At 41.7% G+C, this 25,475-nt stretch overlaps 1 protein-coding gene across 3 annotated transcripts; it reads right to left on the bottom strand.

The window, feature by feature from the left end:
- Window positions 1–636: 636 nt before the first annotated feature.
- LOC110499511 (non-structural maintenance of chromosomes element 4 homolog A) lies at window positions 637–24,966 on the bottom strand. Of its 3 annotated transcripts, XM_021576643.2 has the most exons (12): window positions 24,842–24,939; window positions 23,411–23,490; window positions 22,174–22,490; window positions 17,933–18,013; window positions 17,587–17,717; window positions 17,206–17,357; window positions 15,625–15,724; window positions 10,957–11,047; window positions 6,934–7,028; window positions 4,306–4,354; window positions 4,026–4,111; window positions 637–838 (listed from the first exon to the last, which is right to left on the bottom strand). In XM_021576643.2, exons 3-12 carry the CDS (start codon window positions 22,397–22,399, stop codon window positions 770–772), a joined length of 1,080 nt encoding a protein of 359 aa, XP_021432318.2. In that variant the 5' UTR covers window positions 22,400–22,490; window positions 23,411–23,490; window positions 24,842–24,939; the 3' UTR covers window positions 637–769. The 3 variants fall into 3 exon arrangements, with proteins under 3 accessions (XP_021432318.2, XP_021432317.2, XP_036812316.1); XM_021576642.2 differs by lacking the exon at window positions 23,411–23,490 and having other exon boundaries at window positions 24,842–24,966; XM_036956421.1 differs by lacking the exons at window positions 22,174–22,490; window positions 23,411–23,490; window positions 24,842–24,939 and adding an exon at window positions 21,023–22,128.
- Window positions 24,967–25,475: the final 509 nt, after the last annotated feature.

Raw genomic sequence — 25,475 nt, 5'->3', positions numbered from 1 at the left:
TAGGTTACTGTGAATCAATCCTATATGTTCAAACATTTCTACTGGGTGTATAGGGTCACTGACAGTGGAGTAGAATGGTCTCCCATCAGTATATACCGTAATATCTTTAAATATCAGTAATTTATACACTTTTATGGACCTTTTGCATTATTGAATGCTGTACATGCTAGCTAGCTAGCTACTTCACTTTCTACTGTAGGCTACATGTCGTCATTGGGCTAGCATGGCTATCATGTCCTGTTTTATTGTTAATATATATTTTTAATGGGGGGTGGGCGGGGTGTACTTTGCAGAATTGTTAATATATTTAACCTTTATTTAACTAGGCAAGTAATTTAAGAACAAATTCTTATTTAAAATGACGGCCTACCAAAAGGCAAAAGGCCTCCTGCGGGGGACGGGGGATTAAACATTAAATACAAATATAGGACAAAACACTTTGAGTAAAAAGGCAGAACGGCATTTGTTCATAGAAGATGTTTCATTATCAGAGAATACAATATCACCAACCCTGATCCTATGGTTAATGGTAAGTCCGATCAAAAACACAACGCAGAGGCAATCTACACCAGTCACGTGGATATACAAGCTTTCTTCTCTTCCTTGAAGTAAAAAAAACAACAACGAATCGCTGAGTTCGGTTCTCTCTTTTTAATCAAATAAATGTCATGAATTTAAAAACTGTGAACAACAACTATTTATAGAAAACAAATATTTACAGTTAGAGTTCAAGTCGATAAGATGATGATGTTTTAAAAAAGGAGCCGTATCATTCTGTGTGCTGTGTGCTGGGAGGGTGGATCAGAGGCTCGCTGATACTAAAGACCTCAATTATCTCCTACAGAGAGACACAGAACAGAAGAAAACATCAACGACAACAAACTCAGAACAGAAGAAAATACAGTTCAGAACTGTGATACATAATCATCAACAATTACAATCAACTCCTGTAAAGACTCTGTGTTATGTACCTGTACAGACTCTGTGTTATGTACCTGTATAGACTCTGTGTTATGTACCTGTACAGACTCTGTGTTATGTACCTGTATAGATTGTGTTATGTGCCTGTACAGACTCTGTGTTATGTACCTGTATAGACTCTGTGTTATGTACCTGTACAGACTCTGTGTTATGTACCTGTATAGACTCTGTGTTATGTACCTGTACAGACTCTGTGTTATGTACCTGTATAGACTGTGTTATGTACCTGTATAGACTCTGTGTTATGTACCTGTATAGACTCTGTGTTATGTACCTGTATAGATTGTGTTATGTGCCTGTATAGACTCTGTGTTATGTACCTGTATAGACTCTGTGTTATGTACCTGTATAGACTCTGTGTTATGTACCTGTATAGACTCTGTGTTATGTACCTGTATAGATTGTGTTATGTGCCTGTATAGACTCTGTGTTATGTACCTGTATAGACTGTGTTATGTACCTGTATATACTCTGTGTTATGTGCCTGTATAGACTCTGTGTTATGTACCTGTACAGACTCTGTGTTATGTACCTGTATAGACTCTGTGTTATGTACCTGTACAGACTCTGTGTTATGTACCTGTATAGACTGTGTTATGTACCTGTATAGACTCTGTGTTATGTACCTGTATAGACTCTGTGTTATGTACCTGTATAGATTGTGTTATGTGCCTGTATAGACTCTGTGTTATGTACCTGTATAGACTCTGTGTTATGTACCTGTATAGACTCTGTGTTATGTACCTGTATAGACTCTGTGTTATGTACCTGTATATATTGTGTTATGTGCCTGTATAGACTCTGTGTTATGTACCTGTATAGACTCTGTGTTATGTACCTGTATAGACTCTGTGTTATGTACCTGTATAGACTCTGTGTTATGTACCTGTATAGACTATGTGCTATGTACCTGTATAGACGCTGTGTTATGTACCTGTATAGACTCTGTGTTATGTACCCGTATAGACGATGTGTTATGTACCTGTATAGACTCTGTGTTATGTACCTGTATAGACTCTGTGTTATGTACCTGTATAGACTCTGTGTTATGTACCCGTATAGACGCTGTGTTATGTACCTGTATAGACTCTGTGTTATGTACCCGTATAGACTCTGTGTTATGTACCTGTACAGACTCTGTGTTATGTACCTGTATAGACTCTGTGTTATGTACCTGTATAGACTCTGTGTTATGTACCTGCATAGACTGTGTTATGTACCTGTATAGACTCTGTGTTATGTACCTGTATAGACTGTGTTATGTACCTGTATATACTCTGTGTTATGTACCTGCATAGACTGTGTTATGTACCTGTATAGACTCTGTGTTATGTACCTGTATAGACTGTGTTATGTACCTGTATATACTCTGTGTTATGTACCTGTATAGACTCTGTGTTATGTACCCGTATAGACTCTGTGTTATGTACCTGTATAGATTGTGTTATGTGCCTGCATAGACTCTGTGTTATGTACCTGTATAGACTCTGTGTTATGTACCTGTATAGACTCTGTGTTATGTACCTGTACAGACTCTGTGTTATGTACCTGTACAGAATCTGTGTTATGTACCTGTACAGACTCTGTGTTATGTACATGTACAGACTCTGTGTTATGTACCTGTATATACTCTGTGTTATATACCTGTATAGACTCTGTGTTATGACTCTGTGGTATGTACCCGTATAGACTATGTGTTATGTACCCGTATAGACTCTGTGTTATGTGCCTGTATAGACTGCGTTATGTGCCTGTATAGACTCTGTTATGTGCCTGTATAGACTGTGTTATGTACCTGTACAGACTCTGTGTTATGTACCTGTATAGGCTCTGTGTTATGTACCTGTATAGACTCTGTGTTATGTACCTGTATAGACTCTGTGTTATGTACCTGTATAGACTCTGTGTTATGTACCTGTATAGACTCTGTGTTATGTACCTGTATAGACTCTGTGTTATGTACCTGTATAGACTCTGTGTTATGTACCTGTATAGACTCTGTGTTATGTACCTGTATAGACTCTGTGTTATCTACTAGGGAAGGAGAAACAGTTCAAAGAAACAAGGCTCCAAGTGGTTGAACTATGTATCTGTGTGTGTGTGTATGTGTAGTATGTGTGTGTATAGTCTGTGTGTGTGTAGTATGTGTGTGTATATAGTCTGTGTGTGTATGTGTAGTATGTGTGTGTATATAGTCTGTGTGTGTATAGTCTGTGTGTGTATAGTCTGTGTGTGTGTAGTATATGTGTGTGTGTAGTATATGTGTGTGTATGTGTAGTATGTGTGTGTATAGTCTGTGTGTGTGTAGTATATGTGTGTGTGTAGTATATGTGTGTGTATATAGTCTGTGTGTGTATAGTCTGTGTGTGTGTAGTATATGTGTGTGTATATAGTCTGTGTGTGTATAGTCTGTGTGTGTGTGTAGTATATGTGTGTGTATGTGTAGTATGTGTGTGTATATAGTCTGTGTGTGTATAGTCTGTGTGTGTGTAGTATATGTGTGTGTGTGTGTGTAGTATATGTGTGTGTATGTGTAGTATGTGTGTGTATAGTCTGTGTGTGTATAGTCTGTGTGTGTGTAGTATATGTGTGTGTGTAGTATATGTGTGTGTATATAGTCTGTGTGTGTATAGTCTGTGTGTGTGTGTAGTCTGTGTGTGTGTAGTATATGTGTGTGTGTAGTATATGTGTGTGTATATAGTCTGTGTGTGTATAGTCTGTGTGTGTATAGTCTGCGTGTGTATAGTCTGTGTGTGTGTGTAGTATATGTGTGTGTATGTGTAGTATGTGTGTGTGTATAGTCTGTGTGTGTGTAGTATATGTGTGTGTATGTGTAGTATGTGTGTGTATAGTCTGTGTGTGTATAGTCTGTGTGTGTATGTGTAGTATGTGTGTGTATATAGTCTGTGTGTGTATAGTCTGCGTGTGTATAGTCTGTGTGTGTGTAGTATATGTGTGTGTATGTGTAGTATGTGTGTGTGTAGTATGTGTGTGTGTGTGTGTGTGTGTGTGTGTATCTGTAGTATTTATGTGTGTGTGTGTACCTTCCAACTCTTGGGGCTGATAGAGATGACACACTGCTGTCTGCTGGATGTTCCACCAGCCTCCACCTCCCCTTCTTCTACAGGAGCTGTCTCACACACACACACACACACACACACACACACAGAGAGACACACACAGACACACACAGACACACACAGACAGACACACGGACCGGAACCCACAAGATAACATGAATGACCCAAGAAGAACAGCAACAGTAAAGCCCAGTGAAGAATGATCTCCAACACCAGCTAAACATATCATGGGTTGTTTTCTCACCGATACAAGGAAGTTTATCGTGGTCCAGGTACATCCTCGCCACACCATCCTGACAAACGCCATCATAATCCACCAATAAGAGAAGAGACAGGAGAAGTGTTACCTCCTATCATAGGTAGAATAATACACTACATGACCAAAAGTATGTGGACACCTGCTCGCCGACCGGCTCATTCTATAATCATGGGCATTAATATGGAGTTGGTCCCCCCATTTTGCTGTGAAAACAGCCTCCTCCAATCTTCTGGGAAGGCTTTCCACTAGATGTTGGAACATTGCTGCTATAACAGCCTCCACTCTTCTCGGAAGGCTTTCCACTAGATAGTGGAACATTGCTGCAGGGGGACTTGCTTCCATTCAGCCACAGGAGCATTAGTGAGGTCGGGCGCTGATGTTGGGCGATTAAGGCCTGGCTCGCAGTCGGTGTTCCAATTCATCCCAAAGGTGTTCGATGGGGTTGAGGTCAGGGCTCTGTGCGGGACAGTCAAGTCTTTCACACTGATCTCAACAAACCATTTCTGTATGGACCTCGCTTTGTGTTCATTCGGGGGCATTGTCATGCTGAAACAGGAAAGGTCCTTCCTCAAACTGTTGCCTTAAAGTTGGAAGCACAGAATCATCTAGAATGTCATTGTTTGCTGTAGCGTTAAGATTTCCCTTCACTGGAACTAAGGGGCCTAGCCCGAACCAATGAAAAACAGCCTCAGACCATTATTCTTTATCCACCAAACTTTACCGTTTGCACTATGCATTGGGGCAGGTAGTGATCTCCTGGCATCCGCCAAACCCAGATTCGTCTGTCAGACTGCCAGATGGTGAAGCGTGATTCATCACTCCAGAGAACGTGTTTCCACTGCTCCAGAGTCCAATGGCGGGAAGCTTTACACCACTCCAGACGACGCTTGTCATTGCGCATGGTGATCTTAGGCTTGTGTGCGGCTGATCAGCCACGGAAACCCATTTCATGAAGCTCCAGACAAACAGTTATTGTGCTGAAGTTGCTTCCAGAGGCAGTTTGGAACTCAGTAGTTCGGATAATTTTTTACACTCTTCAGCACTCGTCGGTCCCATTCTTAGAGCTTGTGTGTCCTACCACTTCACGGCTGAGCCGTTGTTGCTCCTAGATGTTTCCACTTCACAATAACGTCACTAACAGTTGACCGGGGGCAGCTCTAGCAGGGCAGACATTTGACAAACTGAAAGTCAGTAACGTCATTCTACTGCCAATAGTTGTCTATGGAGATTGCATGGCTATGTGCTCGATTTTATACACCTGTCAGCAATGTGTGTGGCTGAAAATAGCCGAATCCACTAATTGGATTCGACCGCAGCACTACCCGGTAGACGCGACTGACGTATGTATCCTACCTGTGCGGAAGGATACCATATTGGAGTGATGCAATAGCACGCGTAACCGCGGTTACGTACGTAACCTGTGTTTCTTGTAGCAGCTCAATCCCCCCTTTTTCCCGCTGATATAAAGTTTGCTTCTATTCCATAAGATGGGACTTGCGACAGCGGACATGAGAAGATCCGGACAAAAATAATATACACACTAATAAGTCACCACCTTAGAAATACGAGACTCCCGTGAACACAACGGTGTTGTTTGTTAGGCTGCACGCCATCCACAAGCTTTACGGCAGTCGTCTGGTAGCTAGCTAGCTACTACCTACAGACGGTAGCTAGTTACAGACAACAAGCTTCAGGGGAGTCATCTTTTCATATCTACGGTAGCTAGCTACTACCTACAGACAACAAGCTTCAGGGGAGTCATCTTTTCATATCTACGGTAGCTAGCTACTACCTACAGACAATAAGCTTCAGGGGAGTCATCTTTTCATATCTACGGTAGCTAGCTACTACCTACAGACAACAAGCTTCAGGGGAGTCATCTTTTCATATCTACGGTAGCTAGCTACTACCTACAGACAACAAGCTTCAGGGGAGTCATCTTTTCATATCTACGGTAGCTAGCTACTACCTACAGACAACAAGCTTCAGGGGAGTCATCTTTTCATATCTACGGTAGCTAGCTACTACCTACAGACAACAAGCTTCAGGAGCGTCGTCTTTTCATATCTACGTAGGGACATATTTTTTTAAATGTTTATATTCTTATGTTATGGTCTAGGAACAGTGGGTTAACTGGAACCTTGTTCAGGGGCAGAACGACAGATCTGTATCTTGTCAGCTCGGGGGTTTGAACTTGCAACCTTTCGGTTACGAGTCCAACGCTCTAACCACTAGGCTACACTGTCGCCCCGGTAGGTACTGCGGTAGGTAGTACCTACAGATGCAGTCAATATACTGTCACCCTTGCACTTTACAATAGAGTGCAGTGGGGTAGAATGTTCCTTTTGTTTCTTTTTAAAAACTGGTTGAATGTCAATGTCAATGTGCCCTGGTGGCACCTAAGATAAATAATACAAACAAGAATCCCTTATCTCCAACCAAATTCATTTTTACATCTAAGTATCAGTTTTGATTACACATTTTTTCCTTCGGTCCTGTGCAGTTGTGAATCAAACAAATACACAATTAAAAGTTATTTTACAATAAATAGTGAATCATGTAAAAAAAGGTGCTGATATATTGATCTGAAGTATCCAACATGTACCCACTCACCCTGACCAGGAAGGAGGTGTGGAAGATGTTCTCCACAGAGCGGGAGAAGGAGGTGGGGTCTATGACAAACTCATAGTAGGAGATGGGAGATGTGGCTGGAGATACAAGAGCCACATGACACATAGCTCTTTAACCAACTAATATCAAATCATTTAACGTCTACAACAAAGTTCATTCAACATATTTTGTAACACTTTTGCCATCTGACATTGTCCGTAAGCTTGAGTTCATTTGCAGACAACAAAAAAATCATACAGTGATGGAAAGACCTGTGTGTTGTCCTTGTTAATGCAGACAGAGAAGAGCTCCAATTTTTTAATCATAGCCAAAATGTTGTCCTGCACATTGAATATAGTTGTGAAGAGTCCCTGTTATCCTAGAGTCAGATCATTCAGGCGAGAGAAAAAACATCACCCAGATAGGCCAGTCCTGTGAGAAACTCGTCATCATCAAGCGGTCAGACAAGTGAAAATTATGGTCAGTAAAGAGAACTTTAAGCTCGTCTCTCAATTCAAAAAACGTGTCAATATTTTGCCCCTTGATAACCAGCACACTTCTGTGTGTTGTAAAAGTGTTACATGGTCGCTGCCCATATCAGTGCATAATGTAAAAAATATACGAGAGTTCAGGGGCCTTGCTTTAGCAAAGTTAACCATTTTCATTGTAGTGTCCAAAACATCTTTCAACCTGTCAGGCATTCCCTTGGCAGCAAGAGCCTCTTGGTGGATGCTGCAGTGTACCCAAGTGGCGTGGGGAGCAACTGCTTGCACGCGTGTTACCACTCCACTATGTCTCCCTGTCATGGCTTTTGTGCCATCAGTACAGACACCAACACATCTTGACCACCAAAGTCCATTTGATGTCACAAAGCTGTCCAGTACTTTAGAAATATCCTCTCCTGTTGTCCTGGTTTCCAGTGGTTTGCAGAAGAGGATGTCTTCCTTAATTGACCCCCCATAAACGTAACGGACATATACCAGGAGCTGAGCCAGGCCCACCACGTCTGTTGACTCATCCAGCTGTAACGCATATACCAGGAGCTGTGCCAGGCCTGTTGACTCATCCAGCTGTAACAGACATATACCAGGAGCTGTGCCAGGCCTGTTGACTCATCCAGCTGTAACGGACATATACCAGGAGCTGTGCCAGGCCTGTTGACTCATCCAGCTGTAACGGACATATACCAGGATCTGTGCCAGGCCTGTTGACTCATCCAGCTGTAACAGACATATACCAGGAACTGTACCAGGATCGCCACATCTGTTGACTCATCCAGCTGTAACGGACATATACCAGGATCTGTGCCAGGCCCTCCACGTCTGTTGACTCATCCAGCTGTAACGCATAGAATTCACTGGCTTGTATGCGAATCAGAAATGGTTTCAAAGCATCTCCTGCCATGTCCCTGATGCATCAGGAAACAGTGTTGTTTGATGAAGTCATTGTTTGTGTAGTTTTTTGTCCTTTTCCCCCAGCATTGTCCCAGCCATATCCACGGCAGCAGGAAGAATTTAGTCCTCTACAATAGTATGGGTCTTGTCTGTCCTAGCCACTCCTCCACAATAGTATGGGTCTTGTCTGTCCTAGCCACTCCTCCACAATAGTATGGGTCTTGTCTGTCCTAGCCACTCCTCCACAATAGTATGGGTCTTGTCTGTCCTAGCCACTCCTCCACAATAGTATGGGTCTTGTCTGTCCTCGCCACACCTCCACAATAGTATGGGTCTTGTCTGTCCTCGCCACACCTCCACAATAGTATGGGTCTTGTCTGTCCTAGCCACTCCTCCACAATAGTATGGGTCTTGTCTGTCCTCGCCACACCTCCACAATAGTATGGGTCTTGTCTGTCCTAGCCACACCTCCACAATAGTATGGGTCTTGTCTGTCCTAGCCACACCTCCACAATAGTATGGGTCTTGTCTGTCCTAGCCACTCCTCCACAATAGTATGGGTCTTGTCTGTCCTAGCCACTCCTCCACAATAGTATGGGTCTTGTCTGTCCTCGCCACTCCTCCACAATAGTATGGGTCTTGTCTGTCCTCGCCACTCCTCCACAATAGTATGGGTCTTGCCTGTCCTAGCCACTCCTCCACAATAGTATGGGTCTTGTCTGTCCTAGCCACTCCTCCACAATAGTATGGGTCTTGTCTGTCCTAGCCACTCCTCCACAATAGTATGGGTCTTGTCTGTCCTCGCCACTCCTCCACAATAGTATGGGTCTTGTCTGTCCTAGCCACTCCTCCACAATAGTATGGGTCTTGTCTGTCCTAGCCACTCCTCCACAATAGTATGGGTCTTGTCTGTCCTCGCCACTCCTCCACAATAGTATGGGTCTTGTCTGTCCTCGCCACTCCTCCACAATAGTATGGGTCTTGTCTGTCCTAGACACTCCTCCACAATAGTATGGGGCTTGCCTGTCCTAGCCCCTCGGTAGCTCACCATATAAGATGTTTCTAGAACATTCTTATTAATGGTATCTGTTGCTTTTATACATGTCTTACTACTCGACAGTCTATTCTCACTCAAACTCCTGTGTCTTATTTTTCACATTGTCATGTTTAGTTTCTAAATGTCTGCGCAAAAGTGAAGGTTTCCTGTGAGAGAGTAACGCTTAATGTGATTGGATGAGTAACGGTTAATGTGATTGGATGAGTAACGGTTAATGTGATTGGATGAGTATCGGTTAATGTGATTGGATGAGTAACGGTTAATGTGATTGGATGAGTATCGGTTAATGTGATTGGATGAGTAACGGTTAATGTGATTGGATGAGCAACGGTTAATATGATTGGATGAGTAACGCTTAATGGGATTGGATGAGTAACGGTTAATGTGATTGGATGAGTAACGGTTAATGTGATTGGATGAGTAACGGTTAATGTGATTGGATGAGTAATGGTTAATGTGATTGGATGTTCATTATGTGACTAGGCTTCCTGTATTTGACATTGTGTTGTTATTTCACTGAACACTAGATGGTTTCATTTTATTTTTGGCAGTGAAACGAGGCTATACTCACCCAAATGTGTAGTCCTGTTGAAAATATAAATGTACTGTTTGAAAATGTTAGTTTTTTTGTAAAAAATAAATAAATAAATGTGAATCACATTTTTTATTTGGCGTACCCCCATTTGCACGCACCCTACCACAGTTTGGGAATACCTGGAGTAGAGGATCCAAGGTCCTGCCCCTCTGACCTCCTCCGACAATTAGTTTCAAGCAGGAGGAAAAGCATTGAAGAATGAAGGATGAGACGAATCAAGGATTTGCTGGTAATGTTTCAGACAGAGTCAGAACTAGAGTCAGAGTCGTAGCTAGAGTCATAGAGTCATAGCTAGTCAGAGTCAGAGTCGTAGCTAGAGTCAGAGTCATAGCTAGAGTCATAGCCAGAGTCATAGCTAGAGTCAGAGTCAGAGTCCGAGTCATATCTAGAGTCAGAGCCAGAGTCAGAGTCGTAGCTAGAGTCAGAGTCGTAGCTAGAGTCAGAGTCATAGCTAGAGCCAGAGTCATAGACAGAGTCATAACTAGAGTCATAGCTAGAGTCAGAGTTGTAGCTAGAGTCATAACTAGAGTCATAGCTAGAGTCAGAGTCATAGCTAGTCAGAGTCATAGCTAGTCAGAGCCAGAGTCATAGCTAGAGTCAGAGCCAGAGTCATAGCTAGAGTCAGAGTCATAGGTAGAGTCAGAGCCAGAGTCATAGCTAGAGTCATAGCTAGAGTCAGAGCCAGAGTCATAGCTAGAGTCAGAGCTAGAGTCATAGCTAGAGTCCAAGTCATAGCTAGAGTCATAGTCAGAGTCATAGCTAGAGTCATAGCTAGAGTCCGAGTCATAGCTAAAGTCATAGTCAGAGTCAGACGTCACAACCTTTCTTTTCCTTGAGTCCTAATCTGTTTAATCTTTTTTCATTCCTTTCTGTTTAGTTCTGTTGTCTTGTGTTTTCCTTTATACAATTGTAAAGAGACAGTCCTTGAAAACCGCTATTTAAATATAATGTATTATTATTAGACAACAGTCATGACTTACGGTCCTCATTGAAGTAGTCCTGCAGGTATCCCAGAATCCTCTCTACCTCCTTCTCTGTAGCTTCCTGGTGAGACTCCTCCATCCTCCTCAACTGGAACAGACAATAACATAAAATATATATTACTTAATTTAGTCTCGTTGAGATACAAAATATTTTTCAGGGGCCTTCCGGGTGGCGCAGTGGTTGAAGGCACTACATCGCAGTGCTAGCTGTGCCACCAGAGACTCTGGCTTCGAGCTCAGGCTCTGTCGCAGCTGGCCGCGACCGGGAGGTCCATGGGGCGACGCACAATTGGCAGTCGTCCGGGTTAGAGAGGGTTTGGCCGGTAGGGATATCCTTATCTCATCGCGCACTAGCGACTCCTGGGGCGGGCCGGGCGCAGTGCACGGTGTTTCCTCCGACACATTGGTGCAGCTGGCTTCCAGGTTGGATGCACGCTGTGCTAAGAAGCAATGCGGCTTGGTTGGGTTGTGTATCAGAGGACGCATGGCTCTCGACCTTCGTCTCTCCCGAGCCCGTACGGGAGTTGTAGCGATGAGACAAGATAGTAACTACTAACAATTAGATACCATGAAATTGGGGAGAAAAAGGGGGTCATTTATTTTATATATTTTTTAAATACAAATAAATATATTTTTCAAAAGAGAAACACAGTCCCCATTGTGGCAGAAATATTAAACACATACAGTACAAGTCAAAAGTTTGGACACACCTTCTCATTCCAGGGTTTTTCAATTATTTTACTATTTTCTACACTGTAGAATAATAGTGAAGACATCACAACTATGAAATAACACGTATGAAATCATGTAGTAACCAAAAAAGTGTTAAACAAATCAAAATATATTTTAGATTATAGATTCTTCAAAGTAGCCACCCTTTGCCTTGATGACAACTTTACACACTCTTGGCATTCTCTCAACCAGCTTCACCTGGAATGCTTTTCCAACATTCTTGAAGGAGTTCCTACATATTCAAGAATGTTGGCTGCTTTTCCTTCGCTGCAGTCCAACTCATCCCAAACCATCTCAATTGGGTTGAGGTTAGGGGATTGTGGATGCCAAGTCATCTGATGCAGCACTCCACCACTCTCCTTCTTGGTCAAATATCCCTTACACAGCCTGGAGGTGTGTTGGGTCATTGTCCTGTTGAAAAACAAATGATAGTCCCACTAAGCGCAAACCAGATGGGATGGTGTATCATTGCAGAATGCTGGTTAAGTGTGCCTTGAATTTTAAATAAATCACTGACTGTCACCAACAAAGCACCCCTACACCATCACACCTCCTCCTCCATGCTTCACGGTCGGAACCACACATGCGGAGATCATCCATTCACCTACTCTGCGTTTCACACGGCGGTTGGAATCAAAAATCTCAAATTTGGATTTCCACCAGTCAAATGTCTATTTCTCATGTTTCTTGGCCCAAGCAAGTCTCTTCTTCTTATTGGTGTCATTTAGTATTGGTTTCTATGCAGCAATTCGACCGCTGTGCAATCTGGTTTCCGAGCCGGTCACGGGTGCATCTCAGCCACGCTCAAGGTACTAAACGATATCATAACCACCATCGATAAAAGACAGTACTGTGCAGCCGTCTTCATCGACCTGGCCAAGGCTTTCGACTCTGTCAATCACCATATTCTTATCGGCAGACTCAGTAGCCTCGGTTTTTCTGATGACTGCCTTGCCTGGTTCACCAACAACTTTGCAAACAGAGTTCAGTGTGTCAAATCGGAGGGCATGCTGTCCGGTCCTCTGGCAGTCTCTATGGGGGTGCCACAGGGTTCAATTCTCGGGCCGACTCTTTTCTCTGTATATATCAATGATGTTGCTCTTGCTGCGGGCGATTCCCTGATCCACCTCTACGCAGACGACACCATTCTGTATACTTCCGGCCCGTCCTTGGACACTGTGCTATCTAACCTCCAAACGAGCTTCAATGCCATACAACACTCCTTCCGTGGCCTCCAACTGCTCTTAAACGCTAGTAAAACCAAATGCATGCTTTTCAACCGTTTGCTGCCTGCACCCGCACGCCCGACTAGCATCACCACCCTGGATGGTTCCGACCTAGAATATGTGGACATCTATAAGTACCTAGGTGTCTGGCTAGACTGTAAACTCTCCTTCCAGACTCATATCAAACATCTCCAATCTAAAATCAAATCTAGAGTCGGCTTTCTATTCCGCAACAAAGCCTCCTTCAGTCACGCCGCCAAACTTACCCTAGTAAAACTGACTATCCTACCGATCCTCGACTTCAGCGATGTCATCTACAAAATAGCTTCCAACACTCTACTCAGCAAACTGGATGCAGTTTATCACAGTGCTATCCGTTTTGTTACTAAAGCACCTTATACAACCCACCACTGCGACCTGTATGCTCTAGTCGGCTGGCCCTCGCTACATATTCGTTGCCAGACCCACTGGCTCCAGGTCATCTACAAGTCCATGCTAGGTAAAGCTCCGCCTTATCTCCGTTCACTGGTTACGATGGCAACACCCACCCGTAGCACGTGCTCCAGCAGGTGTATCTCACTGATCATCCCTACAGCCAACACCTCATTTGGCCGCCTTTCGTTCCAGTTCTCTGCTGCCTGTGACTGGAACGAATTGCAAAAATCGCTGAAGTTGGAGACTTTTATCTCCCTCACCAACTTCAAACATCTGCTATCTGAGCAGCTAACCAATCGCTGCAGCTGTACACAGTCTATCGGTAAATAGCCCACCCAATTTTACCTACAGTGCCTTGCGAAAGTATTCGGCCCCCTTGAACTTTGCAACCTTTTGCCACATTTCAGGCTTCAAACATAAAGATATAAAACTGTATTTTTTTGTGAAGAATCAACAACAAGTGGGACACAATCATGAAGTGGAACGACATTTATTGGATATTTTTAAAAAAATTAACAAATCAAAAACTGAAAAATTGGGCGTGCAAAATTAAGTTCAAGGGGGCCGAATACTTTCGCCAGGCACTGTACCTCATCCCCATACTGTTTTTATTTATTTACTTTTCTGCTATTTTGCCCACCAATATCTCTACCTGTACATGACCATCTGATCATTTATCACTCCAGTGTTAATCTGCAAAATTGTAATTATTCTCCTACCTCCTCATGCCTTTTGCACACATTGTATATAGACTCCCCCTTTGTTTTCTACTGTGTTATTGACTTGTTAATTGTTTACTCCATGTGTAACTCTGTGTTGTCTGTTCACACTGCTATGCTTTATCTTGGCCAGGTCGCAGTTGCAAATGAGAACTTGTTCTCAACTAGCCTACCTGGTTAAATAAAGGTGAAATAAAAATAAAAAATAAAAAATGAATGCCTCATTCACGCAGTCTCCTCTGAACAGTTGATGTTGAGATGTCTGTTATTTGAACTGCAATCTGAGGTGCAGTTAACTAATGATTGAACTCTGTGAAGAATTGATTTGGACTGCATTCGATTAAGGCAGCTTTCTGATTCAGACGGGTTAAATGCGGAAGACACATTTCAATTGAACACATTCAGTTGGACAACTACCGAGGTATCCCCCTTTTCCCTCTTTCCCCCCAATCTGAGGTGCAGTTAACTGTAATGAACTTATCCTCTGCAGCAGAGGTAACTCAGGGGCTTCCTTTCTTGTGGCGGTCCTCATGAGAGCCCGTTTCATCGTAGCGCTTGATGGTTTCTGCGACTGCACTTGAAGAAACGTTCTTGGACTGTTCCGTATTGACTGACCTTCAAGTCTTAAAGTAATGATGGACTGTTGTTTCTCTTTGCTTATTTGAGCTGTTCTTGCCGTAATATGGACTTGGTCTTTTACAAAATAGGGCTATCTTCTGTATACCACCCCTACCTTGTCACAACACAACTGATTGGCTCAAACGCATTAAGAAGGAATGAAATTCCACAAATGAACCTTTAACAAGTCACACCTGTTAATTGAAATACATTCCAGGTTGAGAGAATGCCAAGCGTGTGCAAAGCTGTCATCAAGGCAAAGGTTGGCTACTTTAATAAAGAATCTCAAATATAAAATATATTTTAATTTGTTTAACACTTTTTTTGGTTACTACATGATTCCATATGTGTTATTTCATAGTTTTATGTCTTCACTATTATTCTACAATGTAGAAAATTGTTTTAAAAAATAAAGAAAAACCCTGAAATGAGTTGGTGTTCTAAAACTTTGACTGTTACTGTACATTCAGGCTGATCTCCTTATCAAAGCCCAGAGCAACTTTATGTAAAACAGAGAGCCAAGCCAAGCCAAGCCAAGCCAAACTGTACTGGGCTGGGCTGGTCATCAACTAGAATTGCTGGAACTTAAGGATTTTGTGTACTGGCCAGCCAGGTTAGTAGATCCCAGGTCTAAGATCAGAGCTATGAGACATGTTCTACTAGCACGGTCTGAACGATACTAGCCTCAGGCTAGCGGGCTAGCTTCATTTCTCTCCCTGGAACCTTGAAAACACAATGTGACAATACAGGTTGAGGTCAAATAACAGTATGAAAAAGGGGGAGACTCCTACAGTTCAGTCAGGTTGGGGTCAAATAACAGTATGAAAAAGGGGGAGACTCCTACAGTTCAGTCAGGTTGGGGTCAAATAACAGCATGAAAAAGGGGGAGACTCCTACAGTTCAGTCAGGTTGGGGTCAGTGTTAAAGCCGGAGACCTGAGTGGGCATGATCCTCTTGGCCTCCCTCCCGGGAACTTTCCTCTGTCTCTCTACCCTCTGGCGAGGCGGAGGCAACTCAGCCAGGAACGATCCCATCCTGGTGGAGACACACAGGGACAGTCAGAGACTTTTACGCACTAAACTAAATATGAACGCAACATGTAAAGTGTTGGTCCCATGTTTCATGAGCTGAAATAAAAGATCCCAGAAATGTTCCGTGCGCACAAAAAGCTGATTTCTCTAAAATTTTGTGCACATTTGTTTACATCCCTGTTAGTGAGCATTTCTCATTTGACAAGATAATCCATCGACCTGACAGGTGAGGCATATCAAGAAGCTGATTAAACAGCATGATCATTACACAGGTGCACCTTGTCCTGGGGACTACAAAAGGCCACTCTAAAATGTGCAGTTTTGTCACACAACACAATGCCACAGATGTCTCAAGTTTTGAGGGGGCGTGCAATTGGCATGCTGACTGCAGGAATGTCCATAGAGATGTTGCCAGATAATTGAATGTTCATTTCTCTACCATAAGCCACCTCCAACATCGTTTTAGAGAATTTGCAATTATGTCCAACTGTATGGCGTCATGTGGGCGAGCGGTTTGCTGATGTCAACGTTGTGAACAGAGTGCCCCATGGTGGTGGTGGGGTTATGGTGTTTACTGATGTCAATGTTGTGAACAGAGTGGTGGTGGTGCCCCATGGTGGTGGTGGGGTTATGGTGTTTACTGATGTCAACGTTGTGAACAGAGTGGTGGTGGGGTTATGGTGTTTACTGATGTCAACGTTGTGAACAGAGTTCCCCATGGTGGAGGTGGGGTTATGGTGTTTGCTGATGTCAACGTTGTGAACAGAGTGGTGGTGGGGTTATGGTGTTTACTGATGTCAACGTTGTGAACAGAGTTCCCCATGGTGGAGGTGGGGTTATGGTATGGTGTTTGCTGATGTCAACGTTGTGAACAGAGTTCCCCATTGTGGCGGTGGGGTTATGGTGTTTGCTGATGTCAACGTTGTGAACAGAGTGCCTCATTGTGGCGGTGGGGTTATGGTATGGGCAGGCACAACGAACGCAATTGTATTTTATAGATGGCAATTTGAATGCAAAAGAAATACAGCGAAGAAATACCGAGGCCCATTTTTTTTAAGGTATCTGTGACCAACAAATGCTTATCTGTATTTCCAAATCCATAGATTAGGGCCTAATTTATTTATTTAAATTCACAGATTTCCTGATTTCCTGAACTGTAATGAAGTAAAATCAATGAAATTGTTGCATGTTGCGTTTATATTTTTTGTTCAGTATAACATTTTCTCTGCTCATATTTGGTGAGTGGTCACCTTTGCCCCCAAAGAGTTGGAGGATGATGTCTGGTGAGGTGGATGAAGTGAGGTGGATGAAGTGAGGTGGATGAAGTCTGCGTTGGACTACATTGCAAACAGACTGTACCGAATCCCTGATCTAGAACGTTACAAATCACCCTGCTTCCCAAATATCATTATTTAATATTAGCGATTCAACTGATCCCCTCAAACATGCTGACTATTAGCCCTCCTTCTTCTCTCCTCTACTCACATGTAGTGGAAGGAGGGAGCAGTCCTGAAGCAGCGTTGAGCTCTATTAGCCACCCTCTGCCACGCGTCCTGGGGGAGGTAGCCACCGCTCGCACCACCACCCTCCTCCTCCTCATCTTCATCCTCCAGGCGATTCAAACCCATGAACGACAACTGGGTGGACCAATAAGAACACAAAGGATAAAGAGTTAGCAATCTGATAAACGTTAGCCTTCACCACCTCCCACAATCTTCTCCTTGCCCTCCTCTCTCTCCTTGCCCTCCTCTCTCTCCTTGCCCTCCTCCTCCTTCCCTACCTCCCTCTCCTTCCCTTTCTCCTTCCCCATCTCCCTCTCCTCCTCTACCTCCACTTCCTCCCAGTCCCATCCTCCCTCCTACTTACCAGGTGTTCGGCGAAGGCTGAGGGATCGAAGGCTGATCCCTCAGCGTGTAGCTGGCTGGCCTTCTCCTTCCCCAGGTCTGTAGCCAGCACCAGGAGCTGAGCGTCGAGAGCTGCTTCGCGGGCCTGACGGACTGAGAGAGGACAAAACATGAGGGTGAAGACAAAGAAAAGAGTGAGGATATTAGATTGAGATATTAACAACTTTAAAACGACTTCCTTCCTTGGAATGGTCACTGACTCAGACATTACTAGATTGGTGAGAGCTACCCCCCCCCTACTTTTGCCTATCTGACTATGATTTCAAGGTAAGGATGCAATGCAAAGAATTTGACAGATCCTATCCTACCTTCTGCAAACAGTTTGTTAGCCTCCTCCAACACGTCTGTCAGTTTGTTGTTGGTGGGACTCAACATGTCCTCTCTGTTCTCTGGGAAAAACAGAGAAGGTAAAAGATCAAGGTACAACTGGGGCAAATCATTGAAATAAATGTCCACGTTGCTGAGGTTCTATCACGTTTGCCTAATAAATATACTGAACCAAAATATATATATATATAAAACGCAACAATTTCAACGATTTTACTGAGTTCAAATCTAATCAAATGTTATTGGTCCATACACATGTTTAACAGATGTTATTGCGGGTGTAGTAAATGCTTGTGTTTCTAGCTCCAACAGATAGGTAGTATCTAACTAAATGCTTGTGTTCCTAGCTCCAACAGTGCAGTAATATCTAACTAAATGCTTGTGTTTCTAGCTCCAACAGTGCAGTATTATCTAGCTTAATGCTTGTGTTTCTAGCTCCAACAGTGCAGTAGTATCTAACTAAATGCTTGTGTTTCTAGCTCCAACAGTGCAGTAATATCTAACAATACACAAGAATACACAGAAATCTAAAAGTAAAAGAATGGAATTAAGGAATATATAAATATACAGTAGAATAGGATACAGTAGAATAGAATACAGTAGAATAGAATACAGTAGAATATAATACAGTAGAATTGTCATGTACTGTCATGTTGTGTCTTGTCTCTGTCCTTTCCCTTCACCCTGTCTCCCTCTGCTGGTCGTTGTTAGGTTACCTTTTCTCCCCCGCTTTCCCCCAGCTGTTCCTTGTCTCCTCTGACTACCCATTCACCCCGTTTCCCACCTGTTCCCTTTTTCCCTCTGATTAGGTCCCTATATCTCTCTCTGTTTCTGTTCCTGTCCTTGTCGGATTCTTGTTTGTTGTGTTTCATGCCTGAGCCAGACTATCGTCATGTTTGCTGTAACCTTGTCCTGTCCTGTCGGAATCTGCCGGTCTATCTGAGCCTACCTATGTTTGGTTATTAAAAAAGCTCTGTTTAAGTTAGTTCGCTTTTGGGTCCTCATTCACTCACCATAACAAGAATAGAATACAGTAGAATAGAATACAGTAGAATAGAATACAGTAGAATAGGATACAGTAGAATAGAATACAGTAGAATAGAATACAGTAGAATAGGATACAGTAGAATAGGATAGAATACAGTATGTACACATGAGATGAGAAAAGCAGTATGTAAACATTATTAAAGTGACCAGTGTTCCATTATTAAAGTGACTAGTGAAGTCTACGTATATGGGGCAGCAGCCTCTAAGGTTCAGGGTTACGTAACCGAGTGGAAGCCGCCTAGTGAGTTACAGTTCATATGAGGAAATCAGTCAATTGAAATAAATGAACTAGACCCTAATCTATGGATTTCACATGACTGGGCAGGGGCACAGCCACTGTTGGGGCTGGGAGGGCTTAGGCCCACCCACTTGGGAGCCGTGCTGTTTAATCAGCTTCTTGATGTGCCAACACCTGTCAGGTGGATGGATTATATTAGCAAAGGATAAATGCTTTTCACAGGGATGGAAACAAATTTATGCACAACATGTTTTATTTCATATTTTATTTCAGCTCATGAAACCTACACTTAACATGTTGCGTTTATATTTTTGTTCAGGATAAATAGCATTGTGGCAAAACAAGCAATGTAGAGAATCATTATACAATCTAAACCACTGTGAAAGTCATTTCATTTTCAACAGGTGTACAAGCTAGACAATCTATAACTCACATTTCTATGTGAATTTGGTCATACCGGACCTTTACCTTGACAGGTGTCCAGATACCTGGGAGGTTTAACACACTTCTCTCGAAATTGGCACTTGCACACGCCCCGTCACGGATGTACATGTTTTGGGTAATTCCCTCCAGCTAATGCTTTTACACCAATCCAATACTTTTACATCCACAACGGGGAGAATACAAGACAAGTGAACACTTTGGGAAAAGACTGGAGAATCGGGAACTCATGGCCCATGGACACCATTCCCAGACAGTTCCCACTACATTACCTTTACATTACTGTTACATAACCTTAACATTATCTTAACAGTTCCCACTACATTATCTTTACATTACTGTTACATAACCTTAACATTATCTTAACAGTTCCCACTACATTACCTTTACATTACTGTTACATAACCTTAACATTATCTTAACAGTTCCCACTACATTACCTTTAAATTACTGTTACATAACCTTAACATTATCTTAATAGTTCTCACTGCATTACCTTAACATTATCTTAACAGTTCACACACATTACCTTTAACATTACTGTTACATAACCTTAAAATTATCTTAACAGTTCCCACTACATTACCTTTACATTACTGTTACATAACCTTAACATTATCTTAACAGTTCCCACTACATTACCTTTACATTACTGTTAAATAACCTTAACATTATCTTAACAGTTCCCACTACATTACCTTTACATTACTGTTAAATAACCTTAACATTATCTTAACAGTTCCCACTACATTACCTTAACATTATCTTAACAGTTCCCACTACATTACCTTAACATTACTGTTATATTACCTTAACATTACCGTTACATTACCTTAACATTACCTTAACAGTTCCCACTACATTACCTTAACATTATCTTACCAGGTCCCACTACATTACCTTAACATTATCTTAACAGTTCCCACACATTACCTTTAAATTACTGTTACATAACCTTAACATTATCTTAACAGTTCCCCCTACATTACCTTAACATTACTGTTACAGAACCTTAACATTATCTTAACAGTTCCCACTGCATTACCTTAACATTATCTTAACAGTTCCCACTACATTACCTTTAAATGACTGTTACATAACCTTAACATTATCTTAACAGTTCCCACTGCATTACCTTAACATTATCTTAACAGTTCCCACACATTACCTTTAAATTACTGTTACATTACGTTACATTATTTTAACAGTTCGCACTACATTACCTTTAAATTACATTACATTACCTTACCATTATCTTAATAGTTCCCACTACATTACCTCTACATTACCATTTCATTGCCTTTACATTTAAGTCATTTAGCAGACCCTCGTATCCACTACTCACGTTGAACCGAGTTGATGAGGTCCCTGTACTCACATTTCTATGTGAATTTGGTCATACCGGACCTTTACCTTGACAGGTGTCCAGATACCTGGGAGGTTTAACACACTTCTCTCGAAATTGGCACTTGCACACGCCCCGTCACGGATGTACATGTTTTGGGTAATTCCCTCCAGCTAATGCTTTTACACCAATCCAATACTTTTACATCCACAACGGGAAGAATACAAGACAAGTGAACACTTTGGGAAAAGACTGGAGAATCGGGAACTCATGGCCCATGGACACCATTCCCAGACAGTTCCCACTACATTACCTTTACATTACTGTTACATAACCTTAACATTATCTTAACAGTTCCCACTACATTATCTGTACATTACTGTTACATAACCGTAACATTATCTTAACAGTTCCCACTACATTACCTTTACATTACTGTTACATAACCGTAACATTATCTTAACAGTTCCCACTACATTACCTTTACATTACTGTTACATAACCTTAACATTATCTTAACAGTTCCCACTACATTATCTTTAAATTACTGTTACATAACCTTAACATTATCTTAATAGTTATCACTGCATTACCTTAACATTATCTTAACAGTTCACACACATTACCTTTAACATTACTGTTACATACCCTTAAAATTATCTTAACAGTTCCCACTACATTACCTTTACATTACTGTTACATAACCTTAACATTATCTTAACAGTCCCCACTACATTACCTTTACATTACTGTTACATAACCTTAACATTATCTTAACAGTTCCCACTACATTACCTTAACATTACTGTTACATAACCTTAACATTATCTTAACAGTTCCCACTGCATTACCTTAACATTATCTTAACAGTTCCCACTACATTGCCTTTAAATTACTGTTACATAATCTTAACATTATCTTAACAGTTCCCACTGCATTACCTTAACATTATCTTAACAGTTCCCACACATTACCTTTAAATTACTGTTACATTACGTTACATTATTTTAACAGTTCGCACTACATTACCTTTAAATTACATTACATTACCTTACCATTATCTTAATAGTTCCCACTACATTACCTCTACATTACCATTCCATTGCCTTTACATTTGAGTCATTTAGCAGAGCCTCGTATCCACTACTCACGTTGAACAGAGTTGATGAGGTCCCTGTACTTGCTCCTGATCTCTCTCCTCCGCGCCGGATCATTGTCCTCATCCTGCATGTCTGCTGGGCTGCACCCGGCCTCATCATCATCACCGCCGGCTGCTGCATCCCCACGCTCCGCTGCCCTGCCGTCCCCTTTACCCCCGGGCACACCGTTCTGACGGGGAGGAGCGGTCTCGCCCCCTCCGCGGCTGGTTCGCCTCATCTTGGATGGGGGGTTTTGGTATTGTATGCAGTTGTTTGGTATTCCTCTCTCCTCTATTCTTTTAGGTTTTGGCTATCACCCCTCTTCAAAGCTGGAGCGTTGTGGGGAAAGTTGGGAGACAGTCAGGTATCAAGCATTAATTTCAATTGCCACTGCTTTAAGGAAATCCTAGTGTTTAGAGATTAGGGTTTTTTGAGGTCGGTTCTATAATAACATTTCATTTTTTAAATCACAGTTTTCGTTTTCGATTTTATATATATATATATATATATATATATATATATATATATATATATATTTATTTATTTTTGTTTTGTTTTTAACATTAAATACATTGTACATTATGTTGGTTGAATGCTGTAACAGAATAAAACAATGAATAACAGGCCCATGATTTTTTTTTAAATGGACATTAAATGCACTGTGGGTTGAATGCTGTAACACAGAATAAAAGTACTAATACAAGTCCCATGATGGTAGTGACTGCTCATGACTGCTGATCACTCATTAACCATCAGTTATTCACATCACTTCAATCAAATATTAGTTTTATTTGATGACTTTATTATTTCCTTCCAAGTCAGCTGCTGCTGTCTGACAAAATCTCTATTTTAGTAGTTCTTCAATGTCAATAAGACGTACTTTTAATGACCGCTGAAAACCAAACTATCAATCGCTTACAGCGCATTCGGAAAAGTATTCAGACCCCCTTCCCTTTTTCCACATTTAGTTACATTACAGCCTTATTCTAAAATGGATTCAATTAAATAAAAATCCTCATCAATCTACACCCAATAATGACAAAGCGAAAACCAGATTTGAGAAATGTTTGCAAATGTTTTAAAATTTTTTAAAAAAAAAATAGCTTCAGACTCTTTGCTATGAGACTCAACATTGAGCTCAGGTGCATCCTGTTTCCATTAATCATCCTTGAGATGTTTCTACAACTTGATTGGAGTCCACCTGTGGTAAATTCAATTGATTGGACATGATTTGGAAAGGTGCACACACCTGCAAAAGCTCAGCAAAAGCTCAGGTTGCCCAGCCCGGGGGTGATACAATCTTCGGCAAAATCATTCGCAAGGAGATTCCTGCAAAAATATTATTTGAAGATGTTATTCTATTATTATATTATTAATTATTATGAATATTATTTGAAGATAAGGTCCCACAGATGGCAGTGCATGTCAGAGCAACAACCAAGCCATGAGGTCGAAGGAATTGTAGAGCTCAGAGACAGGATTGTGTTGAGACAGATCTGGGGAAAGGTACCAAAACATTTCTGCAGCATTGAAGGTCCCCAAGAACACAGTGACGTCCATCATTATTAATGAAAGAAGTTTAGAATCACCAAGACTCTTCCTAGAGCTGGCTGCCCGGCCAAACTGAGCAATCTGGGGAGAAGGGCCTTGGTCAGGGAGGTGACTCCCAAATATTAGCGTCATATAGAAGAAGACTCAAGGCTGTAATCGCTGCCAAAGGTACTTCAACAAAGTACTGAGTAAAGGGTCTGAATACTTATATAAATGTTATATTTCAGTTGTATTTTTAATACATTAGCAGAAATTTCTAAACCTGTTTTTGCTTTCTCATTATTGATGACGGGGGAACAATTGAATCCATTTTTAACACGTCTGTAATGTAACAAAATGTGGATAAGTCAAGGGGTCCAAATACTTTTGAATGCACTGTAGATCATGTATTTTCAGGTGGAGATACCTTGCCTTGGGAAGCAACAGCTGCTCTTTATATCCCATTATGATCGCGCTTTTCACCCGTATTTTATTTAGCTAAGCAAGTCAGTTAAAACCAATATTATTTACAATAACGGCCTACAGGACAATAACGGCCTACAGGACGACGCTGTGCCAATAGTGCGTACTATGTACAACTATGTACAATATTGGCCTGTTGGAAACTGCAACTCCCTACTACATCTCACAGTTCAACCTGGATCAGATTTACCTCTACAGAGCTGTGCAATCTGCGCATTGAGCTCACACACACAAAAAAATAAATGGAATTGAAATAATTGAACCGATGACGGTCAATTAGTTGTTTATAAAAAAATGTAAATGATCGATATTTCGGTCAATCGATCAGCACTAGGAAATCCTGGTATCCATAACAGCAACACCAGTTTACTTCCTGGTACTAGGAAAAATAGCTGGAACGGGACGCCGATCCACTTCAATGGGTGGAAAACACGACAAAATGGTTTGATGTCTGCACAATTATTCAAATGCAAACAGTGAACTTAGTATTGTTGTTGTTTTTCTTTAACTACACATTCTAGCTAACTTGATGTCAACGTTACTGAGCTGGCTAGCGCAGAGACAAAAGTTATGGCAATGACAAAGTCCCTTCAAATAAAAATAAATTCTGGCCACATAATTCATATATTCGATTTCATATTAATAATGCACATCGCTAACTACTCACAGGAGAGCCTTGTTGACAGTCCTCAAAGCGAACCGCTTTTCTGACAGAAACGAACGTATTAGGTGAAGAAACCACTGTGAAGCTTGACACAATAATGCAAGTTGCTGTTCGCCTTCAAAATAAAAGTCCCCGATTTGAAACTGGTAAAAATAGTGGAATAATGCCATATTTGGACTAGATAATACTAAACATGGTTGGAATGTTACATAAAATACAGTAATTCATTAATTTGACAAACTGTGGATATATCAGACTGCATAATTGCGTTGGTGGCATACAGTATACACTGTCCGGCCTTACCTATGGAGTGAACACCCATGAAAGGACTCTGAACAGTCACCCATAGATTTCAATTCCAAAGAGTTTGCACAAATATTAGCATCATAGCTCTTGTTTACGGAACTTTGACAAAGTACCTCCCCAGTAAACTATTGCACTCTCCAGCCTTACCAATGTGAAAGGAGGAAACCTAGTCAGTTGCACAACTGAAATGTCTTTCACGTACATAGTCGACATCCACGTCTTCGTCGCCCGGGGAACAAATCAAATTTATTTATATAGCCAGCGGGTTAACTGCCTTGATCAGGGGCAGAACAACAGATTTTTACCTTGTCAGCTCAGGGATTCGATCTAG

Source organism: Oncorhynchus mykiss, chromosome 20 (assembly GCF_013265735.2).
Source record: "Oncorhynchus mykiss isolate Arlee chromosome 20, USDA_OmykA_1.1, whole genome shotgun sequence".
Classification (NCBI taxonomy): Eukaryota; Metazoa; Chordata; class Actinopteri; order Salmoniformes; family Salmonidae; genus Oncorhynchus; species Oncorhynchus mykiss.
Note: the sequence above shows the minus strand (reverse complement) of the source record. Positions and strands in the feature narration are given on the sequence as shown.

What these genes read in the sequence shown, in the direction of transcription:
- LOC110499511 (XM_021576642.2), bottom strand. Translation starts at nt 22,399, where the DNA reads ATGAGGCGAACCAGCCGCGGAGGGGGCGAGACCGCTCCTCCCCGTCAG. An exon ending in TAACAAACTGTTTGCAGAAG is followed by an intron (nt 17,718 to 17,932) that starts GTAGGATAGGAT and finishes GTCCTCTCTCAG; the next exon opens with TCCGTCAGGCCCGCGAAGCA. An exon ending in CAGCCTTCGCCGAACACCTG is followed by an intron (nt 17,358 to 17,586) that starts GTAAGTAGGAGG and finishes TGGTCCACCCAG; the next exon opens with TTGTCGTTCATGGGTTTGAA.